Source organism: Pyxicephalus adspersus, chromosome 3 (genome assembly GCF_032062135.1).
Source record: "Pyxicephalus adspersus chromosome 3, UCB_Pads_2.0, whole genome shotgun sequence".
NCBI classification, from domain to species: Eukaryota; Metazoa; Chordata; class Amphibia; order Anura; family Pyxicephalidae; genus Pyxicephalus; species Pyxicephalus adspersus.
Genome location: NC_092860.1, coordinates 133,327,179 through 133,354,744, shown reverse-complemented (window position 1 = coordinate 133,354,744; position 27,566 = coordinate 133,327,179). Strand labels below are relative to the sequence as shown.

At 38.6% G+C, this 27,566-nt stretch overlaps 1 protein-coding gene across 1 annotated transcript in view; it reads right to left on the bottom strand.

Moving 5' to 3' along the window:
* The window catches only part of LOC140327167 (uncharacterized), a gene marked incomplete in the record, with an annotated part of 73,397 nt that overhangs the window by 40,910 nt on the left and 4,921 nt on the right, over window positions 1–27,566 (bottom strand). Inside the window, 8 exon segments of the mRNA XM_072406407.1 lie at window positions 2,145–2,264; window positions 5,314–5,408; window positions 7,242–7,384; window positions 13,907–13,998; window positions 14,529–14,600; window positions 16,224–16,289; window positions 20,484–20,581; window positions 22,863–23,021. Coding sequence (XP_072262508.1) covers window positions 2,145–2,264; window positions 5,314–5,408; window positions 7,242–7,384; window positions 13,907–13,998; window positions 14,529–14,600; window positions 16,224–16,289; window positions 20,484–20,581; window positions 22,863–23,021 — 845 coding nt within the window.

Below are 27,566 nucleotides of genomic sequence, written 5' to 3'. Positions count from 1 at the left end.
GCTATTGCTTCCGAGGGAATACTGGGGTGCTCTACTCTTGTTCTCCTGGGCGTTAGTGCTGTGGGATGGTATACTATATTGCTCCCTTGTCCAGTATAGTAGGATGGCATTCTCCATTTCTGTCCGGTGTCAGTGCTGGGGGTATGCTATACTTCATTACTCCCTGGTGTCAGTATTGTTGGATGGTATACAGTATTACTCCCTGATGTCAGTATTTTGGGATGGTATTCTTTGTTGCTCCCTCGTGGCTGTTCAATGGGGTGGTATGCTTCATTACCCCCTGGGGTCAATACTGTGGCTGGTTTCAACATAGTGGGAAGATATAAAGATATACCCGCTCCGGCTGTTATGTCTATTTGTGTTGAGATGTTGGTAACATAATGTCTTCACTTTTGCTCTGAGGGGGGCATGCGGTGGCAAGCGTATTCTAGAGTGTGTTGTGAGTGGGGTGACGTTCGGAGACGGGTTCCAGGTGGTAGACCGGGTGTGGATGTTGTTCATGAGTTTTGGATTTCAGTGGCAGGTGATTTTGGAAATGGTGGGGTATGGTCAGTCAGTTAGCAGGGGCAGCTGCTGGTTACTGGGCATGGGTCACAGAATTTGCCTTTGGACTGGGAAGGAATGATTTTGTTTAAATTTCAAGTTAGGCTTGCATCAGTTTGGGAGTTGGGCACTATCTTGTTGGGTGTGGGGAAAGGTGGACAGCGGTTAAGCTGACCCATAGAGAGCATGCTCGCCTGGAGCGGAGCTGGCAGTAAATTGATTTTGAAGTACTTGGATTACGGTGGAGTGGGTGCCCAGGTGTGTTGCGGTCTGGTGGCCAGGACCAAGTGGACGGGTGCCCCGCTCAGGGGCATAGTTCAACACTGCCCGGAGTGAGGTGAATACGGTGGTGGGGGCCATTTCATTGGCCAGGAATGGGGGTATCGTAGTACTACATCATGTGTTGGCATGTTTGTGGTGAGTGAGCCATAGGTGGGCTATGATTTGGGTAATGTTCCAAGTGGGGCATAATTTGTGTGGTTAAGCTGGTTTGACGTGGCAGCAGGAGTGACCTGGTGTTGTGGTCTTGCCGGTTGCGGTGGCCAGAACCAATTTGTGAACAAGTGCCTGCTTAATGGAACAGTTCAACAAAGATAAAAGTATGGTGAATGCGGCGGTGGGCCATTTCTGTGTCCGGGAACGGAGGAAGACGAACTGGCAGGATGGAATTCAACAAGCTCAGCGAATGTGGAGGTAGTGCTTAGGTGTGAGGTTTCACACCTGAGCGCTGTGGCAGTTGGGGTCTTGGAAAGAAAGGATCCAGTACATTGGTAAAGTGGTGGAATTTGGCATTTTATGGTGAACGGATGATTAGGACTGCTGAGGCGGTGCTGGGTGGCTAGAGGCCAAGGTGGAGATGTTGGAAGAGTTATAGTTCTGTTGGGTGCAGATTTTGCCTTCTGAGACCTGCAGCCTGGTTGTTTGAGTGTATACCCGGGAGTATGGAGTTTGATAACATTAAGGATATTGTTGGTTATGGCTATGTATTAATAAAACTGAGGAATTGGGTTGTTGGGTAAATAGGTTATTAGGGTATTACTTAAATAGGTAATTTATTTAAAGGGTGTTTAAATAAACGGCTGCTTGCTAGCCAATTTAAATTTAAATTTAAAAGGGAGGAATTAGGTTGTGGTAAATAGGTAATATTCAATGTAATATGTTTGCGTTATATAATCTCGGTTTGATAACAGTAATAATAATGAAGTGTATGTTATGTTAATGTATGCTTGCATATCAAAAGTGTAAATGTATTTATTTATTTGTAATTTATTTATTGTTGGATATTTGTTAATTATTTGGTTATTTGTCTAATTTATTTACTGGTGTTTAAATAAACGGCTGCTTGCCAAACCAATTTAAATCTAAGATTGGTGTCTGGGTATTTAATGGTGGGGGAGTGGTTGGTAAGCAGGTGGGGGGTCAGGGGGGGGCGGTGGTTCTGATGGTGGTGGTAAAGGATGGGCTAGAAAGTCTGAGCTACCCCTCGTCATGAGATATGTTCTATGTTCTAACTTTCATTTGCTGCATGTTTGGGTTGCAATTAAAAATATTAAAGCCAGAGAACATTCAGTTTTAGTAGGGAAGAATAGTAATAATCTCACCTGCAATGCAAGACGATCTATAGTACAATCTTCACCTCGGCCAATATATAATTCTGTCTTTCCAGCGAATTTTAAAACATCTTTAGACAGCTTTATATCCACAAAACTGTTGACAGAGTCCTACAAATGTTTCAAGCAAGTATTTATTTGTATACAAAATCAAAGTAGTAGGCAGATATAAAATACCCCTTTTTAACTTTAACTAGTTACTGCTAAAAAACAAATATAATTAAACAGTTAAAAAAAAACAGAAACCTAAGTGGCTTCTGGTGGCTGACACCTTGACACCTCAGCTGTGTCTCACAAGAGAAAGTGGTTTAGGAATATGAGTATCTAGGTAACAGGTTAACACACTTTTCCCAAGTTTGTCCTGAGATTTGAAGGAAATCATAGGGTACTCTGACCCACTCTTTGTACCCAAGACAGTAGGCCTGATTTATTAAAGCTTTCCAAGGCTGGAAAGAATACATTTTCATCAGTGAAGATGGGTGATTCAGAAAACCTGATCTATTCCATGTTTCTCGAATCACCTAGCTTTGCTGAAGAAAGTGTATCCTCTATAGCCTTGGATAGCTTTAATAAATCAGGCCCTGTATAAAGGACAAATGAGTGGGGGGACAAGCATAGCAGAATGTGGAGGAATGCTGTTGCTGAAATTGGAAAAACTGTTCTATCTGAACATCCTGTTCTCCTGTGTCCATGGGAGTAAGAAGAAATCTATATGCAAGATTCCAAGCTTTAGAGTGACTAAATAGAGTGAATAAAGACACTGGCCCTGATTTATTAAAGCTCTCCAAGGCTGGAGAGAATACACTTTCACCAGTGAAGCTTGGGATGGATCTTGTCCAGGATTCAAAGCATTTGCTAGCAAATGACACTGAAGAAATCCATTCCAGGTTTGCTGGATCACCCAGCTTCACTGGTGAAAGTGTATTCTCTCCAGCCTTGGAGAGCTTTAATAAATCAGACCCACTGTTGCTGTTTCTTTCCATTGCAAACACAAACTAGGAAGGTTCTTGACAAAGTTGCATTGCTTTAATACCATGTATGTTTAAGTATAGACCATTATTTACCATTATTTGATGTGGCTAAGTTCTGTGAAAAGTTCTGTAAAGTGTGTAACAAACTCTTGCTATCAGAGACTTGAGACATGATAATTGTTACAAAATTTATATCAGCGGTCCCCAACCTGTGAAGAAAAGCTTGGTGGTCCACGGCTCTGGCCGGTGCACCACCCAGTGGGGTCAGAAGAAGGACCCCGCACTGGGGCACACTGGCTAGAGCCACTGACCATGACTCCCATATGCATCGCAGGTTTAGGGACCAATCCACTCTACTATTTACAGGCTCAGGGTTCTAACATTATGACTTCACTTTGAGGGAAGTTTCTTCCCCTTTGAGTGACACGTGGCTCCCAGCGCATGTGCGGTATGGAGTCAGTAAATTTAGTGGTCTATGACATCCATAAGGATGGGGACCAAACACCAAAACCAAAGGTTGGTTTACACAAAGACACATTGCTATCTAATGTTAGCCAACAAATAATGAACAAAAGATCATTTAAGAACAATTGATCCCTCATTGTCAACTCAAAAGTGCAAAATACTTATCCTGAAGGGAGAAGGAAGGGAGAAAAGGAAGATATAGACTAAGCTCATATAAGTATTTTTTCCTTTTAAAAAATACCATATCGTGGTATGGCTTTGAAACAGCCATATTTTGTACCCTAGGTTTATACTCCAGTCAAAGTAGTTTCCATAAAATTCAGATTAAAATGGGTACTTCAGTTTATATTCAGATTGCATTATATTAGGATATATATGTGTATATATATATAGTTAGTTAGTTAAATGTGCTGTAAAGAACCGGTGAGATTCCAATCTGTGTGATAGCTGAAATCAGTCACTCTAAATAATAGTTCCAGAAGCTAACTGCAGGGGCAGGTTTACTTGGGTATAGTTATATTTGTATGATAATACACAAAATAAGTAGTCTAGTTAGAAGAATGTAACCACAGTAGGATATACAAACATTCATATGCTTGCAATAAGTATATTCCTTGTTAGAATACTTCATAATTTTTTGTTGGGTTCCCCTCACACCATGTGGTAAATCTTCCCAAGAGGATTACAGACAGTTATGAACTTTTTTTTTTCCCTAACAGTTCATTTTCCGGTTTTATATGTCTAAAAGCGTACATTGTTTTTCATGAAAATGTATTTTACAGTATAATATAATAATGAGTACAAAAAAGTTTGAAACACAAAATCATGTAAAAATAATAAATCAAATACATTTCAAAATATATATATATTTTTTAAAAATGTTTTTAAATTTAAAAAAATAAATATTATACTCATACTATTTTATTATACTGTAAAATAAATGTTCATGAAATACAATGTGCTGCTTTTACACATATAAATCCGATGTATTGCATTCAATACAGTTATTTTGTATTGAATGCAATACAAATGGATTTTGAATTTCCCGCCCCAACCCACCGGCAATGTACACACGCACCAACGTCACTGGGAACTCCCTGGTGACTCATTGTGTGCAGAAGAGGCCTAAGGAAGAAAGAAGAAGACAGGGATTGCAGCGATGGACAAGGTGGGACACCGGCGGATCAGGTAAGGCTATATTTACTATTACTTCACATGGGTTTTCCTACCCCGAGTGTGAGGTTACCGTTTTCAGGGACTTTTTTCAACCCGAGTCACACTCGGGGTTACCGCTAGGGAGGTTAAAGCCCTAACATACACTACTGATTAAACTGAAATCTGGGGTTTTACCAATGCAGTGGAAAAACTATATGGTACTTTTAGAATTATTGACTATTTTACTCAAACTCCAAAAAATAGAAAATCAAGAACATTACATAGATCGGTACAAAGGACCTGATTTATGAAAGCTCTCCGAGGCTGGAGAAGATACACTTTCATCAATGAACCTGGGTAATCCAGCAAACCTGAAATGGATCTGGTCCAGGATTTAAAAACACTAACAAACAGCAAATAACTTTTAAGAAATCCTTTAGAGGTGTGTTGGTTCGCCCAGGTTCACTGATGAAAGTGTATCTTCTCCAGCCTTAAGGAGCTTTAATAAATCAGGCCCTATATCTCTACAGTATGTGTTTTATGAATGGTCAAAAAAGAAAAAAGCTTACCTCCTGAGTAAATTCATGGCCAGTAAGGATTTCGTATCTTTCCCTTAGGCACACCTCTGCTTTTTCTTTTACATCATGGTTTACATGTTTCGAGTCTGTTGAAGCATATATTGCAATACACATAGTATATAGGTACAAATAAATTCAAGACCACTGAAAATTACGGAAACAGTGTGTAACATGCAATCCCACTAGTGACAGTTGTATTTATCTCTGCAAAGTTATATAATCTCCCATGTAGTGGTGTATACCAGAGAATCATTTGCAGGACAGCCAATATGAAGTCAACAGTGATGCAAGGAACGTGACCTTTTTATTTGGTCTTAGAGTTGCAAAAATGTAATGGTATTGTAAAAGCAAAAAAACACTTTGGGGCACAGATGAAGGGGCATCACAAACAAATTCTTACACCCCACACCAGTTCAGTGATGGAAAATTAAGGTGGGGACAAATTCATATTAGTCTCTGTTCTAGGTACAAAATATTCAATTTCAATGATTTACCTGAAAGTGAAACCTAAAATCATTGATTTCTTGAGGAGGAAATAAATTACATAAATTGAATGGGGATGTAACCAGGTGATTTTTTTAAGGAAAAGCATCCAAACAAGCAATGCCAACTTTTCATCTCAAAATAGAAATCCCAAGTGTTCTCCAAGGAAAAACACAACTTAAGTCTCAGCATTGCCAACAATAGACCTATGGCCTGACATGAGCATTTTCTTCTTGTTTGACCGATACCTAGATTATTGCAAAATGTTAGGTAAGATTGTTTTGAAGACTTTTTTTATCGGAAATGGACTTGTGTACACAGACAAAATAGTCCAATAAAACAGAAAATCAATAGGTTATTAGTAGCTTAAAACACTGTATTCAAATATATTAAAAGAGCTACTGCAGGGTCTTACCAAGAGGAACAAAAAACTACTATGGAAGGCATCATTTTTTACAGCTTTAGCTGCGACATGGGCAGAAAATGATGTTATATTGCCAACGCAAATAAGGAATTTAGCAAGACCAGCTTCTTAACATTGTATGCTATTAATGTATTGATTTGCTCAGTACCAAGTCAGAACCAAAGATTCAAAATGTCATGAGAAAGGCAGACAGGGACCAAATAGTCATAGATAGAGGATGAGTGATGAAATTCAACCAGGGCTAAATTCAGTATGAAATTCAATTTTCATGAGACATCAAAAAAAAAGTTAACATTTGCACTAAAACATTTTGATCTTGACTTGTTTTTCTGAGCAGTATTGCATAACGCCACTCTTTGCTTCCTGCACCAGTCAAAATGCTGTGGTCCCCTAGTAATGATTGATTGAGTGGCCTACCCTTGTCACATAAGCATTTTCCCTGCAGCCGGTGTGAAATTCAAGCATAATCTAGTGTAACACAGGTAGCAACAGTGTTACCAGGAAAAGTTTTGGATGGACATTATGTAGGACTTTCCAGTTTTTTTTTACTGAGGCGTATGCAGTATAGATTTGTTTGAAGAGAAACTCTAGCTTTCCCTGCTGGTTGTTTTAAATTTCTGTCCTGGGGCTGGTTTTACTGGGAATCTGCAAGTGAGGTGCAGATTCCCAATTCCAGGTCCCACGTTTCCCGCGGTCCACAAGCCTATATAGCACACCTTCTGGTAAACAGCAGGGCTGTGAATGTGTGAGCTAGTCTACCTGTGTAACATAAAGTGCTGGTTTGGAAAAAAAATCTCCAGCAGGGAATGTTACTGAATGTCACTGCGTTAAAAATATAGACCAAAAATAGCTTTTGCACAGTATTAAAAAATACATACAGTATCCATATATTGTGACATGTCAGGAATTTATTCATGCAGACAGATAATGTAACTAAGAAGGCCACTATAATATTTCTATTTTACAGATTGGTAATTACCTTCCATTATTCATAACAATAAAATTAAATTACCTTCTTCTATTGTGAACAGCTCAAAGAGTTGCTCTTGAAGTTCTTTAGAATTAAAGTATTCCACCCTCATCTGATAACGGGTTCCATATCTCAAGTGAAGGATACACTTAGTTGTTGATTGATGAGATCCTGCAACTTCCTTCCTATTATTTAAAAAAATAGGATGATAAAATATTCCTCTATATATACCCATCACCAGCATAAATAATACCTAAATGTTAACAATTATCATTAAAATTAAAATAGCCCCAAGCATCCACAAAAAAAACACAGTGGTATTGATTATCAAACAAGTTTCAGTTATTTACTAAGTAAAGTAAATAGTCAAAATTCACTCTGCAAGTAATACCCAATCACTTGAATTGTAATCAAAGAATTGTAAAAAAAACAAAACAAAAAACATATTTGCTTCGGCTAAAGTCAACGGAGTTTAACTTTATTCACTAAGCTAGGTTAATTATTCCATATAACAGTGTATTATTGCTAGATCACTATTATAATAGTGCACAAGGGGACTATTAAAGGTATAAAGATAAAACAGAAGCTATTCTGATTTGTTTATTTCTGTCTTTTCAATTATATCATGTTAATCATCCACAGAGGGTGATTGTGGGTATAATCTGATTTCTCTAGGCCAGTTTTCTGTACTAAACTTGATACCACTGGTCTTTCTTGCAATTCAGTCCTGCATTGTCCTGAGATTCCTCTTTGTACTGATTCAGAGTAAGCCCTGGGCGCCCCTATCTTCTGCCCTGTCATTGGTGTTCTCGCTCTGTCATCTGATCCTGCACTGCGCATGTGTAAGATTGGTATCTCTTTCTCCTTGGTGGAAAAAATGTCCCTTTTGCACCAGAGCCTCTCACGATGCATTACAAAAAAAAACAAAAACATTTGTACTTACCTAAACATGTTGAGTTTAGATGCGCTTTAATTGATTGTGCTTACAATTGTAAAAACAGTTTAAACTGAACAAGGTGATAATTGATTCAAGAAAGTTAATAAAAGCAAAATTGTGGTCTGTTTTAGGGCCCAAAAGTAATGCAAACCGCAGCTATTTTATGGCATAAATGGTGAAATGCTGTGACCTTGATGGCAGAATCAATTTCCCTAAAACAAAGTAGAAACCATGAAAGGGGGGCAGGACTTTTAGTCACAGGAAATAGCTGATGAACAAATAGGACCTCTATCTGATAATAGGGAGTTAAAAGGCATGAGAGGACTTGGTGTAAATAGGTGCACAGCTACAGTCAAGTACAGCTACACAATGGGTGGTTGAATTTAAAAAGTTATAGGTTACATTAAAGGTGGGAAAGGTTTTGAAAAGATTTTTTGTGGTATAATTTTTTTCACAAAAATCACAAAATCACAAAATTCTGTCATTTTAACAGGGATGCGTATACATTTTATATCCTTTGTACGTCTGATTAATGTAGTATCATCACACAGGCCTAGTGGCCTTGTCACAATATCTGTTGGTTCCCACAGGGTCCCTGCTAAACCCACCCAATCCACTTCCTGGCCAGAACCTAGGCAGTTAGACCTAGCCAGGCCCTTGAGAGGTGGTTGAGAGGCTGCCTGAATTGTGGCTCCCCTAGTCATCTGTTGCGTAAATACCTTGTAAGGCCTGGGGGAAGGTAAGTTGTCTCCTTCACCCCCATCCATCCTCATCCTCAGCTCACATTTCTTTCTCCTTGTTCCTGCATTCACAGATTGCTCTACCATTACCACTAGACCAGTACATTGGAGACAATTCTCCTTTTCCCAACCATACAACTTGGGTATCAGGAGCTTTTAAATTTTGATGTGATACCCTCTCCACTCTTTCCTGTTATCTTGGGTATGCAATGGTTGCAGGTCCATAATCCCTGTAGTAACTGGTGCACTGGCTAAGTAACTTTTATTTCTGCTTTCTGTTTCTATTTACCATGATTTTTGGATGTTTTTTGACAAAAAGGGGTTTGACGCTTTTCCCCCTCATCGTATTTATGATTGCCCAATCAAATTTCTGTCAGGAGCCGAGATTCAGTTTGACTGGGTTTATCCTCTCAGACCCTGTACTTGTTACCTTCAAGGAGTACATTGATGAAAACCGTGAGGAAGAGATTTATCCAGCCTTCTACATCACCTGCAGCGGCCAGTAAATTACATCTGTGATTTTCTAGACTTTTTTCTAGTAGTACTTCGGTGACATTTTGATCTTTTCTTCGTCCTTTGAGGAGCATATAAACCATGACAAAAAGGTCCTAAGTCACCTCTGGATTCATGGGCTATATGTCAAGTCTCAAAAATGTGTACTTTTTAAAAAAAGATACCATCCAGTTTCGGGGCCTTATCATTCCACACAGGGAATCACCAAAGATCCTGAAAAGGTATCGGCAGTATTGGAGTGGCCAGCACTGACCAATTGGAAAGGGGTAAAACGACTTTTAGGGTTTGCCAACATTTATCAGAAGTTTATTAAGGGGCTCTCCGCCATTGTATCACCTCTCTAATAAAGCTCACATGTCTGCATGTTACTTTGCCCTGGAACCCTGAGGCTCACTTGGCCTTAGACTAACTAAAATCATTATTCACCTCTGCTCCCATTAAGAGACATCCGGATCAATCCCTGCCCTGAACGCATCAGAATCCGCGATCCCGAAAGATAAGCCCCACTGAAAGGAACTGACATTGGTGACCAGTAATTCCTAGCTAATATGTCCACCCTTGAGAAATGGCACTATCTTTTGGAGGAAGTGGCACATCTTTTGCTTATTTTTACAGATCACAAAAATCTTGAATACTGGGGAAAGCTTGAGGACTGCCTGCCCTAACCCATGCTTGGCCCACGACTGCATTCGCCTGTTGCCTGTCTCCACACCTAGGCGGCACCAACCTTCCTGTTTAGGTAGGATGACCCTGAGGGTGACGACCTGGTGGCATTCAGCAGCAAATTGCCCAGTGGCCTCCAGTGGCTGGTGTCACTTGGAATCCGTGCCTCGGGGGATACCTCGGGTGGAGTTCCTGAAAGGCCTGTGATGTCTTCTGCCCCCCCCCCCCCCCCGACCAGTTTTTCTCTTCCACAAGTTTATTCGCCAAACATAAGTGATCATCCCTTAGTAACTCATTGTTTCTCAGTTCCCGAATGTGCACAATAAATTCCAAACGGTTAAAAAGAATGCAAATAACTATAAAGCTTTATTATTTGACACTGTAAACTTGCCTTAGGGAGTAAACAAATGCATGAACAAAAGATACCTTACAGTGTAAATAACATGTCAAGATAAGAGGATAAATATGTCTAAATATCAGGATTATATCCCAACATCTACAGATCCTGTTTCTATTTGGCTTGCATTGAAGAGAACTATTATCATATATATATAATAACATTCTCATTTTAAATTGCCCAAGGTTATGACAGGTTCATTTTAAGGTAAAGGTATTTGCATAATTTAGGTATGGATGTAGCCAGTTTTCCAGCAAACAAGTCATTAATGATTGCTACATCTTGCAATGACAATGAAGTTATGGTTCTTTCCACAGTTGGCTGGGATAGCTCAAATTATCAAGCAAGTGCCCCTATAGGACTTATACCCCCTTAGGTGCCACAGCATGCATTTACCATGTTATCTTATTCCCCACAGATCAGCAGAGATGTCATTAGGGATCCTTTTTAAGTCAGGATTTTGACAGGCAAAAACACGTGAAAATATTTAGGCCTATTAAATAACCCACTTTTGCAGAGGTAAACAAGCACATTCAGATTGTTATTTTTTTTTTAAATATAATATGCTACAGTGCTTACAGAACTACAGAACTTACAGTTGTTTTTACAAGTTCCCCTACAAAGTCCTTAAATACCAATTTAAAAAGTCAGTAAAGAGGGCCGTGGTCTGGCACATGGCAGAGTAGGACATGAGTCGTGAGCTCTTCTGTCCGCGGCTGGAATTTGCAGCTTTCCCGCAGCTTTCTCTCTTCTCCTCTCTTTGCTAATGGGCAAGCACAGTCACCGAGAATCCAGTGTTTCCCCCGGTGGGTCCCGATCTCTTGAGATCAGCACCTTCTTCCAGGCTTTTCAGCTCCAGCTTAGAGGAGCCAGAAAGAAGTCAAATGGCGCTGGCAACAGACCAGTCGGCTGCCTCAGATCTCCCTGTAGCAGTTACACCGCAGGTGAGCCTTCTCCCCTTCTCCCTCCCCTACAAATAGCAGCCCCAAGGATTCTTTCTCACAGCTCTCCTTGGCTGTAAGCTCTTGGTATCTTCTTCTCCGCCGGCCGGCTTCTTACCTGGACCCGCTGATTGTCCCGCGTAGTTCTCCTTCCAGCGTCGGGTGCTTCTAACACAAGAAGCCGGCCGGTGGAGAAAAAAAAGCCGGCCGGCTTCTCCCTGCGTGCGCGATGACGTCAGCGCGTGTGCGGGAAATTCAAATTGAAACTCATTCAAACACATTTTGTATTGGATTGAATACAAACTCCTGTATCCAATCCAATACAAAATAATACAAAATAAATACAAAGTATGTAATTGGTAAATTCAAACTCTCATTTTGTATTGGATTGGATACAGGAGTTTGTATTCAATCCAATACATAATTTGAATTTTGTTCTCATTTTGTATTGGATTGAATACAAAGTCCTGTATCCAATCCAATACAAAATAATAGAAAATATATTTATGTGGTTTTGTCTATAGGTATGTGACGGACACTAGGCAGGTGTTTTAGAAAAATATATTACTATACAGTATACCGAATTATCGCATTTTCAGTATTTTTCATTTATTTATGTATTCTTGTTTAAGCTGATTTTTGTGTTTTTCCTTTAATTTTATTAAAAGTAATTTTTTTTACATGATTGTGTGTTGTAAACATTTTTTATACTCAAGATATCTACTAGAACCCTGTTCGGACATATTTCAGTAAGTTACAAGTCTACAATTTAAAAAAAAAATTTCATGAAAACCTGTAACGCTTTTGGAACAGAAATCTAGACCTCAGTGTAACGCCCAGGTGGTTAATGATAAGCTGCAATATTATTGTTATATTTTTGTTATATAAGCTGGTTGTTAATGCCAGATGTGGGCGGGAGCCTCCTCCTGTCATGCCACCCATGTACCCCCACTCAGGGATCTTGACAAATTTTTGCGTCTAACACTTTTACCCACTAAACTAGTTTACACACCTTTTATTAATCCCCTCTATAGCCCCTGCACCCCCTTCCCAGTTATTCTTAATCATACACTCATTTATGGGAACAAGAGCTGTGCCCCAACTTCTCTCCCCTTACACCTAATGATGGCAGCTGAAGCCTTATTCTTGGCCTCAAGTAATCTCAGGGGCTTTATTGTGCTGAAGAAACAGAGCCAAATTTTTTACTACTTTCACAAGGCTAAGGCTAAAACATTATTTTTGCAGGAGACCCACTTTAGAAGACACTCAATAAATATGTTCAAAAACCCCTACAACACTAAATGGTTTCATAGTACCAACCTCTACATCAAATCAAAGTGGGTCTACAAATTTTTTGCTCCTGAAGTTCTCGACTCGTTTATTGATACACAGGGCCGCTATATCTTTTTATCCATCAAATCCAATGACCAGGTCTATAACCTTGTTAATGTATATGCACCCAACCAAGATCAATTCTACTTTTTACCTCAGATGATTTCCAAACTGGAACAATTTGGTTATCATCAATTGATAATGGGAGGAGACTTTAATGTACCCTTAGTCCCACAGAGTGATACTTCAATGGGGGGATCAGCAGTCCCTGCCTTGACCTTTTCTTCGCCCTGTTAATGGAACATTTATCCATCCAATCTAATCACTCAATTCAAGGCATACTTACTCCCTCGCACCATCATAAATTGGCCCTCTACGCAGACAATGTTCCCCTCTATATCACGCAACCCCACACCTCACTTTCCTCTAGTCTCAGGAAGATGGAAAAATTCGGTTTTCACAGTAATTTTAAAGTGAACCTCTCCAAAACAGAGGCCATGAACATTTCTATATCGTCTAATCTAGCCTCGCAATTATCCCATGTTTTTTCAAACGCTGTGCTCTCGGGCTATCAGATTTGTATGGAGGGGCCACGGTCCCAGAATTAAACATTTATCTTTGTGTAGATGCAAATGAGTTGGGGCATGGGCCTTCGTGATTTTGAACTGTATGATGCCGCTGCCTTACTAACCAGGCTGGTAGAATGGCATTTTAAACAAGAACGCAAATTATCCACTCTGTTGGAACAAGATCTCTCCCCCTAGACCCAAGGGCGGTGGCTTGGACACCAGTTCCTATAGATACCCCGCAATCCTCTCCGCTCACCTTTGCCACTCTGAGGATTTGGCGTTCTATTAGGGACCACTTATCTCTCTCCTCTATTCCCTCTCCTCTCACTCCCTTGTTTGACAACCCCTCCTTCCCTTTTGGGCTAAACCAAACCAGGGCAGCAGGGTTTACAAGGGAATGTTGGCCTCAAGCTAGGCATTTCCTGGATCCAATACAAGGTAACCTCATTTCTAACATGGGTCCATCAAATCTGTGTATGCAGCTGTGCCTGTTTGTACTACTGTAGGATGAAAATATGTTGCAGGGGCATGACTAGTAGGATTGTACTAATTGTATGTTTTGCTAGGTTCAAAAAAAGCTTGTAACTCCCTCCTATTACCTAATTTTAAACTTACTGTGAAAGAACATAAGGTTCCAAGTCCAGTCTACTGCTTTCAGAAAAATATCTGTCAATGTCATTGAATGACGTCAGTGCTGTTTCTTTGTCCTGCAAAAAATTAAAAATGATATTGTAATGATTTTTTTTTAAATGGGGTCTGGGGTAAGAGGCGTGCAATAAATTGATACTTGATATGTATAAAGATGTAATAGAAATTGTATAGAAAAACAGTTCAAAAAATATATGACCTGTTTTTAATGTCTTACACTATTTTGTAAAGAAACACAGTCTTCTTACCTATGGAAAGTGACAGTGTCTGCGCACACTTTGCACTGCACTGGCAAAGTTACTCAGTCTCTTTAATTATGTAGGTGGGTAAAAGTGCTAAAAAAACACAATACTTCTTCTGATCCTGAGCCCCAGAGATTGTATTCCTGTTTAGATTTGTATTGTTAAATACATCTGTAATACATTTATGACACCTAAAATGTCCAGCAGTCGTATACTGAATTCCACTGGTCCAATTCAGTGAGTTTCATACTGTGACATTTCACAGCACAGAGTATATAGAAGAAGTGCCATTTAAAAACATTTATCATGTATCAAAAACAATATATCATGATATGTAATAAACTTACCTTATCACATTCTAGTGGGTAGCAGACTGGTGGCAAAGAGTTGTTGTCTTTGTCCTTAATGTAATCTTTTACCTTAAAAACAAGATTTATGTTATGTTAAATCACATTTTTAGTCCATTGTACCATATTATTGTTTTTCTAGAATAGCATTGTGCTAAATATTTTAAATTATTTATTTGCAGGGTAAACATCAATGATGCCTACCATAAGTGCTATTGATTACACATACTGTAAAGTTTCAATGAGCTTTAAAAAGATTTTTACTTAACTTAAAGAGTTTACTTAAAGAGTTTTTAGTGGAAATTCAGATGGAAATATGTTCAAGCCAAACCAAATTGTGTCAAGGTAAAGGAGTTTAAGTCAAATGGTCAAAGTTGCCTCAGTACATGATTGCACATTAGGCACATAAAGTCGATATATGTAGGGTCCAAAACATTCTAAGGATGATTGCTTTCTTGAAGGAAAGGACAAGATCACAATAACATACCGGCATTGTGTATAATGTAAAAGGTTTATCAAATACATATGTTTAGGTATGTAAAATACAATAGAATGTCTAAAAAATAATTTATACATATATGATGTAGATATGTTGGAGGGTACATAATTTATATATATTGGGTGTAGATATGTTGGAGGGTACATAATTTATATATATTGGGTGTAGATATGTTGAAGGGTACATGAGGTTGGCAACATAAGAATTTATGTGTTTACATGCTTCACTAATACAAAGAAACTCTGAACTAGGCCTTGACTGATTCAAATTTGTATTTGTAATTTTGTATTTGTAATTATTACAGTATTTTCTATAAAATAACAAGCATTTTGCATTACTCTATTCTACTTATTATGCTTTAAATTGCATAGTTCTGATCTGATACACAATTCAAAGATTTCAAATCATTATAGCTTTTTTGGTATTAGTAAGAACTGTCCACAGTCCACAGATAGAAACCAAACCATTTCAAGTCAAATTTTGATTCACACAAATAAACCAAATTACTTTGCTTAGCAGTAATTGTATTTAATTACCTAATGACATTATTTTATTATAGCTAGGAGTGATAAAGTAGTAGAGGGTTGGACCCTACAACAAGTTTTTATGAGACTGAGAGGCTGACTCCTTTGATTGTACTGGTGACCACCAGCACAAAAATGTGGGAGGAAATCCAAAGTTTTTGAATTGTACCCAGAATAGGTAAGAGACAAAATTGCAACGTAAACCTGTTTTAGGTACAATCACCTTTGGGGAATTTCTAAACTACCTTTTCTGTATCTATGAAAGGAACAGAAGAGAAATTTACCTAGTGGAAGGAGCCAGGGTATATGGTGTTTGAAACTCTGGTCCCATGTCCCCCTTTTCCCCCAATATATGAGGCAGTCTCTGTTTTTTATCTGATATAGTCTACATTGCTTATAAGAAAAAACTCTATTGACCCAAAAAATGGCAGTAGTTTTCCAATGGCAAGATTACTTACTAAAAAAACATATTATCCTCTGTCACTTCACTGTCATCTCTTTACCAGTCTGCGTTCTGTATATTTGATATGCCTCTTACCCAACCACTATCTCCTTGTCATTACAGTAACCTTTAGAATAATGTGGTCCCCAAGGTTTCTCCAGGTAAAGTCTCTGAAGTTATGAATATCATGGATTGCATTATAATATTAAATTAAATATCTGTAACCTTACCACATCTGGAAGATTTATGGAATCAGACTCTGTTATTTTTTTCCATTGTACTTTATTTGGAAAACCCTGTAGAATAAAACATACCCAAAGATAAATCGTTGTTATTGTCATGCACATTCTACATTAGTCACTGACTATAAATGTGAACAGACTTTTGCTATCAACATGAACAAACTTTAAAATCTTTAGTAATAAACTTTCCTTGTATTTTCCCAAATTGTTTGACAAGACGTAGGGATGAGAAGTTTCCAATGTTTTATTATAAGCAGTCAGGTCAATAGAATAGGCTGTATCATTATATTTAGACTACAGACTTGTTCTGTGTATAAAACAAATGTCCCTTAACAAAGCCTGTAAGAAACTGTGTATTTCACAGAAAGCCAAATCCTTTTAGGAAATGCAGAAGCTCAAGAGACAAACCTATATTAAGCAATGCAAATCATTTCTCAAAGAATGTGGCATTTGTTTTGGGTGCTTAGCATGTAGTAAAAAAACTGCAATGCCTTGAATAATTGCATAGAATCTGACAGTGATAATCACATTGCAGCTTTGTACCCTAGACTCACTCCCGAGAGTTCAACTGCAAAGAAAGAAAAGATGATGAAAATATATACATTTTCCTTGTCAGTCCAACTCCATGCCTCAAGCAAGGTCAGTTTTTTTTTATTTTGCAGATTTTCAGAATCTCTAAAAACGTTGGTCCTCCTTTCACAAATAAATATCATGTACTAGTTCAGTGACTTCATCTTTTGTACATGGTACTATACCACCCAGAGATTCTATTTTCACTAAGGAGCAATTAGCAACCTCACTGCAACTAGAAGCCCCCTCTATCATATCAGACAGTTATTCCAAGATATAACCACTTGCTTTCTCATAGGACAAAAAGATTAACTGACATCAGGAATGATTTGCTGCTCTATCCAATACCAGTAATGCCAACCATATGTCTTTCTGGTTTAGCTTCCAACAGGACTACACCTTCAGATGGGAAACACAAAGATCTTTTTATCTTCTAGAGCAGGCTATTGACACACTAATTCTGTCCTGTTATTGAACACTGCAGACCCTTACCTTTGATGTTTAGAAATCCGAGTCTCCCTACCCTACCTACAACCTCTACAATGTGTGAACATTGCTATAAAGGCTTGCTTATCACTAGGCAGTATTTACCGCCATTATCTGCACTGTAGGCTTCCTTGAGTATACCACAGATATAAACCCACTTTTCAGTTTGCAACCCTAATATCTTTAATTATACATGTGCATGTTTACTTTTAATGTTGGTACATTTACCAACAACCTTCTATTTTGTCCAATACAGACTTTTTGACACACTCCTTGGTTTTATACTAAATGAATGCTACTTTCTTAATATTTGTAACTAGCCCTTTTATCCTGTGAGTATTTGCTGTTACTGTAGTGAATGCACTCTTAACTATAGGTTGATCAGCAGCAGTTTGGACTTTCATAGCAAAAATTATTTTTGACACATTGTTACAGAAAGTGCCCTTTGAACTCACTGGTTCCAAAAGTACCAACTTTCAACTTTAAGGTTTTTAAGTGATAGAAAATCACTTTAGCAAGTCATAAAATAAGGTAACTACAGTCTTAGATGTACAACAACAAATTACACTGAATCATTTTTTATTTACCAAATATTAGGTCATAATGAAAGAGTGAAAAATTAGTGTGCGAAAAATTAGGTACACCTTTGCCACTTCCATAGGAATTAGGAGGGTAAATAGCAGTCAGGTGCTGCAAATCAAATGCTAATTGATCAGCAGCAAGTGTTAAGAAATAAAAGCAGAAGCTTCAAAAGTTCCCTGGTCTGGAGCATTCAGGTGTCTGTTAACAATGAGAAAAGAGAGCAATAATTTTAGAGAAGCAACTGTGCTATCAACCTCGAAAGGGTCATAAGGTAATTTCCAATCAATCAATGAGAAAGAATATTTACTTGTGGTCAACATTAAAACAGTTGCCAATTTTCCAAGTGTGGATTTCCCAGCAATTTAACCCCAGGGTCTGAAAAGTTCAGGGAAACTGCAAAAAACTCAAAAACTACAGGTGACACTCTAAAGACCTGAGGTAGGATGCTAAATCTTAAAATTCATGACAGTAAGGTTTGTTTGGAAGGGTTGCCAGGGAAAGAGAAATAGACAACGAGGCTTAGGTTGGCAAAGCTGTATATGAACGAATCACAAGACTTTATGTAACAATGTCCTTTGGGCAGAAGAGACCAAAGTGGAACTGAGTATCCTGATGCCACAGTCACAGATTTAGTGAAAAAGAAGCACAGCACATCAGCACAAACACCTCATACAAACCACAATGCATTGTGGTAGAGGTTGATTATAAGTTATTGTTTTGCTGTCACAAGCCATTGACACCTTCTAATTATTTAGTTCACCATAAACTCCCCTGCATACCAAAATATGGTCAAATGAGTCAAATGCTGTTTGACAGCTAAAATGTGGCTGAAAATGAAAAACAGGAAAATGATCACAAATGCAAAGTACACTTGCAAATATACAACAGAATTGCTAAAAAATAAATAAATAAATATTTAAAGTGTTGTAATAGCTAGACAATGTTCTGACCTTCATTGAAAAGCTGTGGCAGCACTATAAGGTAGATATACATAAGTGAATGCCTACAAACCTCAATGAATTGAAGCAATGTTGTAAAGAAAAGTAGGCCAAAAGTTCCTGCTGCTGAAGGTGGTTCTACAAGCTATTGAACCATTGGGTGTTTTTTGAGACATCATTTTTGTTAAATAATCTGTGGGATGTGTTATGTGTTTTCTTATGCCCTTATGCCTGCAGTTAGATTTAAATTTTTTGAATTCCTGCTAAGGACCAGATAGTGTTTCAATATGTTCCAAATCAAAAAGGGACAATTGTAGGAGGGTGTACATTCGTTTTTTCATGATTTTACACAGCAGTTCACATTCAGTAACATATTTTTTTTCAATATGCCTACCATAAAGAAAAATGCATGACTCAATAACTAGATTTTCATGGGAACATTTATTTAGACTAAGCATGTGGAAAAACTGTAGATGTAGACATTTTTTGTTAATAGGTCCAATTCAGAGCTGGAGCTGGCATTACCCATAACTGAGCCTGTTGCTCCTAATTCAACCTTTTCATACTCCTAACTCTACATGGTCTTTTATTAGCATTTCTCCTACCAAGAAAAAAATGCAATTATGTTTCACTTGTTGCTTGGTCAATCACACACCTACAGCAGTGGTTGCTGTAGCCACATTTATACCAGAGCTTACATGACTCAAACCTTTACAAGAGGGCAAATGTTTCCACTACAGTTCAAGTCCTTAATGGTCAAGATCCCCAAACATTTTTTTTCATTTTATAATAGACAGCAGTTTATACAGTAAGGACTTCTTACAGAGTCAGAAAATGCATCTTTATACCAAAATTCTGCACTCGGTACACTAAAATTGACATCTAAAGAATCAGCAGTAACATTACCATGCTGGGCACTTTTCACAGACATAACCCCCTGGGTATTTGGTTTACACAGACCCCCAGTCTGATTCAGCAAAGACTGCAAGCAAATAGGTTTCCTTAAGAAGGAGCATTCCCTAACTGGCAATTACCCTCTTTTCTTGGCAGCACCCATGTGGCTGCATTCTCTCTCCAATTTAGTGATCTCTTCACTGCTAAAACAGGTATTACTTGCATCTTTGCACAGCAAATGACTTTGTCAATACAAGTATGTCAAAATAAATATATAATCATATGATCCAATCAAACATGTATTGAATGGACTTGATGAAAGTATTGTTGCAAAGATGATCCAATGTTTCAGTGAGATGCACTAGACAAGAGTTTACCTAGACAAGCTCTTCCTATTGTTGATATTAAAGCTACAAATGCCCAACACACCCCATGGACATACAAGATTATCCAGAGATAAAGCTCTTGTATGAGCATGAATCATGAGATTTACTGAATGGCAAGATCTAGCTGACTCAGAAGGAATCTTAGCAAAGCTGTGTTGGTCTCCTGCATGACCACTTCTTTCACACAGAGCAAGGGTTCTGAGTGAAAAATCAAACTGATAGGGCACATCATTTTCTATTTAAGTTGTGACTGCTTTCTAAAGAATCAGCTGTATGACTTTGAACACCTTTTTATGTACTTGAAATGTACCTAATTTAATTGTCTTTTAATTTTACAAATTTTAGAACAAATACTTTGTCATCAATACCTAAGCACCTTTTATAGTACAAACCTCTGGTAGCTGTACAGCTCTGTTGTTGTTTAAATATTCCTCATTATTGTCAGCTGTCATGAGAAAGAGAAGGTTAAGGATGAAACTTTTTCCTTTCCCTAAAAACAAGGTAAAACAATATTAGAAAACGCTATTACCGCCAAGTACAGAATGTTGTTCAGATTAAGATTCACTTCACTATTGTTTGTTATTTACTAAAGGAATTTGGGCTGTTTGCTTAGCAATTAATACTTGACAAGAGATAAAACTTACCTTTATTACTAATTTAGTAACAGAGCTACATCTCACAAACATGAAACTGCCATTTAACCTTCACTAAATTTTTAGTGACTGTACAACTACAGCTGCAAGTTATCATTTACACCTGACGCCAAGAAGGAATACAATGACTTAAAAATCAAAACAGTGTCTTAATAATAATAAATCAAAAAGTGTAGAGATTACTAAACATTTTTGTTTCAATCAGTTTTATTGAGTTTTCAGATAAAAAAATAACAGATAAACATACAAAAGGAATAAGATATACAACGGATACATAGTATCAAACCTAACAGTGTAGGCTTCGTATGAACAGACATATAGTACCAGAAAGCTGCATATACCCAAAAAAAATATGACAAAACAGGCATAACAATCCTAAAGGGATGATATAGCACCCATTAAACCTGTACACAAACAGCTACATATCCGCTAGTGGAAACGTATGGCACACCATGGAATCCAATGTTCTTAAACAACAGAGAAAATAAAAACAGAGACAGACACAGATAACAAATCAGCCCAGGGGAGAAAGGGGGGATGGGGGGGGAGGAGGGGAATGTCGATCGATACAAAAATAAAAGAAATATATATTAACCCTCTATACCGGGGTTGTGTTCCAGCCTAAAAGCCTGGAAGCTAAATAAAATATGTATGGAATCGGGGAGAGTCTTTACACTAGTCCCAAGTGGACCAGGTAATTTTAAATTGTTCCAATCTATCATCATCCTCCGCGACTAGCATCTCCATATGGCGGATTTTTTCAAGTTCGGAGACCCAATTGGCTATAGAAGGAGCAGCAGATTGCTTCCACAATCTCGGAATAGTAGCCCTTGCTGCCGTAAGGAAATGACGCAGGACCCCACCTTTGATGGTTTTGAGCGAGCCCGGAACCATGGATGAGAGCTATTTCGGGAGAATTGGTTATGGTGGACCCAGTGCAGTTATTATACACCTGAATAATCTTGTACCAATAGCGATATATAAGCGGACACTCCCACCATATATGAAGCATTTTCCCCTTTTGTAAGTGACATCACCAACAACGATCAGATTGCGTAGGGGAAATTCTATGGAGATCCACAGGGCAATATTACCACCTGGATAGAATTTTGTAATTAACCTCTTGAGCTCTACAGGTTAAGGCCAACTTATGTGTTAGGGTAAATGATTTTTCCCAATCATCTGTAGTTAAGAGTCCAGTCATTTCCCTCTCCCAGTATCTAGTGCATATAGGTGCAGAGGACTCAGAGTCCTGAGCAATGAGCTCGTACAACCTGGACACGACATGAGATGGGCGGTCAGGCGAGCCAACCAACTGCTCGAAAAATATTAAGCTTCTATATAGGAATGATAGGTCAGTAAATGAAGCTACAAATGATGTCAGTTGCCTGTATGAGAGCCAAGAAAGCAACTTGCTCCTGTTTGGGAGATCCAGGGAGGCCAGTGGGGGAACCCGTCCATTATGTAATATACTCTTAAGATGACGGCTGTCCGAGGCGGACCAAGATAAAAATGTGGAGGTACGCATCTCCGAGGGGAATGCTGGGTTATCAAATAGCGGTGTTATGGGTCCTGGATCCGTCGACAATTTGCCCACTCTGAGAAGGATATCCCAATTATGTAATAAATCTAATGTAAGTGGGGGTAAAGGGTGGGCCGGCTGTATCAACGACTGGTCCACCCATGGCAGGGACCAGAGGCTGACTGGAGATAAGCAATCTTTCAGGCGTACCCATTCCTTCATCTCCCTGTTGTGAAACCAGTCTATCAAACGCACTAAAACCGATGCCCTATAATAGGATATAACATCTGAGGCACCAATCTTCCAGGCGTACCCATTCCTTCATCTCCCTGTTGTGAAACCAGTCTATCAAACGCACTAAAACCGATGCCCTATAATAGGATATAACATCCGGAGCACCTGCACCTCCTCTACTTTTGGCCCTGGACAGGGTACTAAATGCCAGTCTAGGGCATTTCTGTTCCCATGTAAATTTTAAAAACAACCTATGAATTTTACGAAGATATGCGGTTGGCAAGAATATAGGGACCGATTGAAAAAGATATAGCAGTCTTGGGATTATAGATTACTAAACATTTTTATTACAACAAACTTACCATTCTGTGATAGCACAGCAAACTTGGTGTAGCTTTCTTTCAGTTCTTCTAGCATTGAGTAAATGGCTTCTGCTGCAATGCATAAATCAGGCAATGCTTCTGATTCTTTTTCAAGGTCATTGGCACAAGACATCAGTTTGTGCAATTCAAAGTCAACTTCTGTAAAGAAATCCAACAGACAAAACATTTACTCCTAGAGCTGTATACCAGTATTTTTATGCATGATTCTACTAAAACAGTAGTCTTTAACCTGGGCGTTCCACTGATGTCTAGATTTCTGTACCAAAAGCGGTACACTGTTTTTCATGAAATTAAATTGTAAATTGAAATTTTTTAACTTGTAAACCTGTAACTTACAGAAATATGTCCAAACAAGGGTTCATTAGATATCATGAATATAAAAAAAGTTTGAAACACAATCATGTAAAAAAAAAAAAAAATTTACTTTTAATAAATTAAATAAAAAACACAAAAATCAGCTTAAATAAGAATGCATAAAAAAATAAAAAATGCTGAAAATGCAATAATTCGGTATACTGCAAAGTAATATAGTTTCCTAAGACACCTCCCTAGTGTGGTAAATTTTAAAATAGAGTCCAACGTCACATACCTATAGACAAAACCAGATAAATATGTTTTTATTATTTTGTATTGGATTGGATACAGGACTTTGTATTGAATCCAATAAAAAATATTTGAATTTCCGGGTACGACCCCCGTCGACGGGCACATGCACTGACATCATCAGGAATCGCCAGGGGACGCGTACGCGAACGCCGGGTGTTCTAATTCTTACCATACTTCTATGCAAAAAGTTAAATTTTTTGCATGGAAATTTATTTTAGATTGTAAGCTTTAATTCACCGAATTACTCAATAATTCACCAAATTACCGCATAACTCACTGAAATATGTCCAAAATTTTATAAATTTATTAATACATTTTTTTTAAAAAAAAACATAAAAAAAATCTTTAAAAAGAAAGAATAGTGTAATGTAACTGTACAGTAGCTTATATAATATATATATAATACAATTATATTTATACTATATAAAGATTTCTTTGTATTGGATTCAATACAGCTTTTTTGTATTGAGTTAAATACAAAGTGATTGTCACTGCACATGCCAGATGAAGACAGAAGAGAGAAGATGTCTCCGGAGGAGCTGCAGGGGACAAGGTAAGTATTTTTTTCAGTTGTAATCGGATTGTCATACAATGTTGTATGACAATCAGATTGCACTGTAACGCATGTTTATACTTTTGGATACCCAGAACCTGGTACGGGGTAAATGCTTGTAGCAAGTTTTCTTACTCTGAACCAGGTTCGGGCTAAACGCCCGGGTGGTTAAATTACCTGCAGCTTTATTTACAAATACCCACAGCAACTACAGTTGTAGCTCAATAAAGCATACTGTAAACTATATTAATCTCCTGTTTATTTTCACACTAGTTGTACAGGCCACATAAGGAAACATCTTTCCAATACCCTTGGCATCTTCTCAAATATTCCATCCTGCTATTTCCCATTGTAGTATAGCAACCACTCCCAAGACTCCAACCCATAATATTCAGTCACTGCCCACTACCCAAAACTGTTTCAAAGACTTTTCATCCTCTTTTTAGGGTTTTGAACCCTGGGTCTAGTCAATTGCTTCAATTCCAGAAGCCCAGGGTTTAGCGGTTTCCTTTATCAGTTTTGCACTGGATGTGTTGCACCTCATTACTGGTTCAGTGTTCTTGAACCTCGTCTCTACTTATAAGGTCCTGCACCCCAAATAGACTCACAGCCAGATCATGCTGACTTCCCACCTGCCACCCAGCCTTTCTTTGTTTACTCTTTGCTTGCCATCGAGTCTGATTTTATTGTCAATAAAGGGGCCAATGACAGCCAGGGATTAACAGGAACTACTCTGCTGCACACAACTCATTTCACTTCAGCTGTGCAGCCTCAGTGCAGAGGATGCTGACAGAAACCTCACAGGGATGCTGTAACCCCAGTGCTACCATGAACGCAGCTGCCTGAGGGAATAGGCTGGGCGCGCCCTCCTGCGGTGAAGTATAGCCTGGGTACTTACGCCTGGAGGGCGCCTCCTAACAAGTAAATCATCCTATGAAATATTATATTGTAATTTAATTTGAATAAAATTTTGTTATGTTTGAATCTTTATACTATGTAGGTTGGTCTTGGGGACCTGCCTTAGCCTAATTTTGATCTGGGCTTCCATGTGCATTGGGGATGCCACAGTTGCATTCCAGATTATGCACATGGGTCGGTGGACACTCTTTCAGGTGCTTGGAGTACATGTTTGCGTTTCACCCAGGGATAATTACACTTCCAGGTGTCTGGGGCGCATGTATACGCTCCATTTGAGGGAAGAAGTGTTATTTCCACAATCTGTATATCCAACGTCACTTCTGGTACACTGGATTGCGGGGTGCGGACAAGCAGGTCCACAAACACTATAATCACCACTATTTAAGGGGTAGGAGGTGGCTCAGTCAATTCAGGAGACCTTGGAGTATGGAGACTTCATTCTTTACCCATTTTGGAGTGAAAGTGCTTGGAGGACTTCTTTGCCATTTGTAGAGTCGGCTACTACTTCATATTAAATCTTAAGCTGATTATAAATCTTTCTTGGTTTTTTTTTTTATTTGTAGGGTGTCCCAAAAGTCACTATACACTTTAAATGAATTCCTAAAAAAAAACTTAGCTTAGAGTTTATTCATATTTTTAGCATCAACAAAGGAGTCCTAGACGTTTTACTTGCTAGGCATGCCATCACGTTCAAATGCCTTGAAGACTAGTTGTATACCTCCACATGAGCGCCTTAATTTTCAACAACTTTGCGGCATCTTTTCTCCTCAATCTGTGACAGGTTACAGAGCTTAGTGGCATACACCTTGCTTTTGAAATAGCCCCACAAAAAAAGTCCCAAGGTGTAAGGTAAGGGGAGTGCACAGCCTATTGGAGAGGGCCTCTTTGTCCGATCCATAAGTCAGGAAACTTGATGTTCGCAAAATCTCTGACTAACCTGGCAAAGTGGGGAGGGGCCCTGTCTTTTTGAAAACTTTGCTAATGTCTTTTTTCAAAAAGACAGGGCCACTCCCCACTTTGCCAGGTTAGTCAGATATTTTCTGAACATCAAGTGGTTAAGGGAATGATATGGTTACAAAAACTGCAAAGCCTAAGTTGTCATATGTTGATGGACACCCTGTATTTACTTCTGTAAACCCCAATTTCTCAGGAAGAGATGTGGGGACCTGAAGATGTAGTGGTAAGAACATCCATCCCTTGGCTATCTGTCACATGAATTGCATTTCTCTGGAAGTATACATTACAGAGATTTTGCGGTACAAAGGAAGTTGACACCCCCCTATAACTGACAGGACACATTGTATGGTGTAGTTTCTGCTATTTGGTACAGAAATGGTGAGCGGGGAGCAATATATGACGGGCAAGCACTGTATGATAGCTTTAGTTTTGTATCTATCATTAATAGGATGTCACATTAACAAAATGCACATCAAATGGTCAGTGCAGAAATTCTTGATTTGTCCTGCATTTATTTGTACGTTGCGGTAACTAGAAACATTTCAATTTATTTTCTGTAAGACCCCGGTCTGCACCAGTATTCACCAAACGTCATACCTTTAGTAATCCCCCGCTCAGCCTCAGAAGACTTGTTGCTTCCCCCAGCACATGGGTATCCCCAGGCGCAAAGGATGGTGTCTGGGGATGGGCTGGCAGCAGACCAGGGACCCACAGATAAAGCAGTACAAAAGCTACCAGGGAATCCAGAGTACAAAGCCAAAATCATACACTGGTGATCAGTCCACCAAATGAGGTACAAAAAGAGTAGGCACAGGCAGAGGTCAGTCCAGGCTAAATGCAAATGATGAGTAATGGTCAACAACAGAAAAATCACACGAGATTCTCTCCAGCACTGATTAGCACAGCTAAACTTTACAACAGGCACTGGACCCTAAGAGCAAAACCCTGGACCTACCAGCCAATGACATTATAGGATTACTCAGGAACCATTCTGCTAATTAGCTGCAGCACAGCTCCAAATCTCCCTCAACTGTGCAGTCTCAGTGCAGGGGAATGCCGAGAGGAAAAAACACAGCTAAAGGGAAACAAGGAGACTGCAATACGCAACGTACTAATTCCTAGAACTCCTCTGCTTCTGCGAGCATTGGCGCTTGAGGGAATTCTGTTCCCTTCAGAAGGTACTATTTTCTTCTTTTCTGTACTGTTCTTTCAGGGTGTCATTCTCATGCAAGAACTATATATAACACTGCAGCACTGATTGAAGATAAGAATGCTGTTCAAAGGGCAAGTCAAGGCGGGAAATCAATGTAAAATCAGAAATGAAACTTATAGATCAGCTAACTATATAACAAAGGAAGCAAAACCTACATACAAGAAATAACAAATATTTATGGTCTCCTATAAAAGCGAGATTGTCTAAATGTTTGTGATTTGTGCTGCATTTACTTATGTGAACAATGCTCCTCAAATGTAGAAGAAAACATATATGTGTTTGCTTGTGTAAAATGGCTAATGCAGCCTTTTCTCAAATATTTTCAGATTGCATTTAAGATGATTGAAGTGCTACTTTTGACTTGTTTCTGATGTCCTTCTGAGCAGTTTTCACAATCCCATTGCCTTTATGGAGAGTATGTCTAAGGCCTAAATTT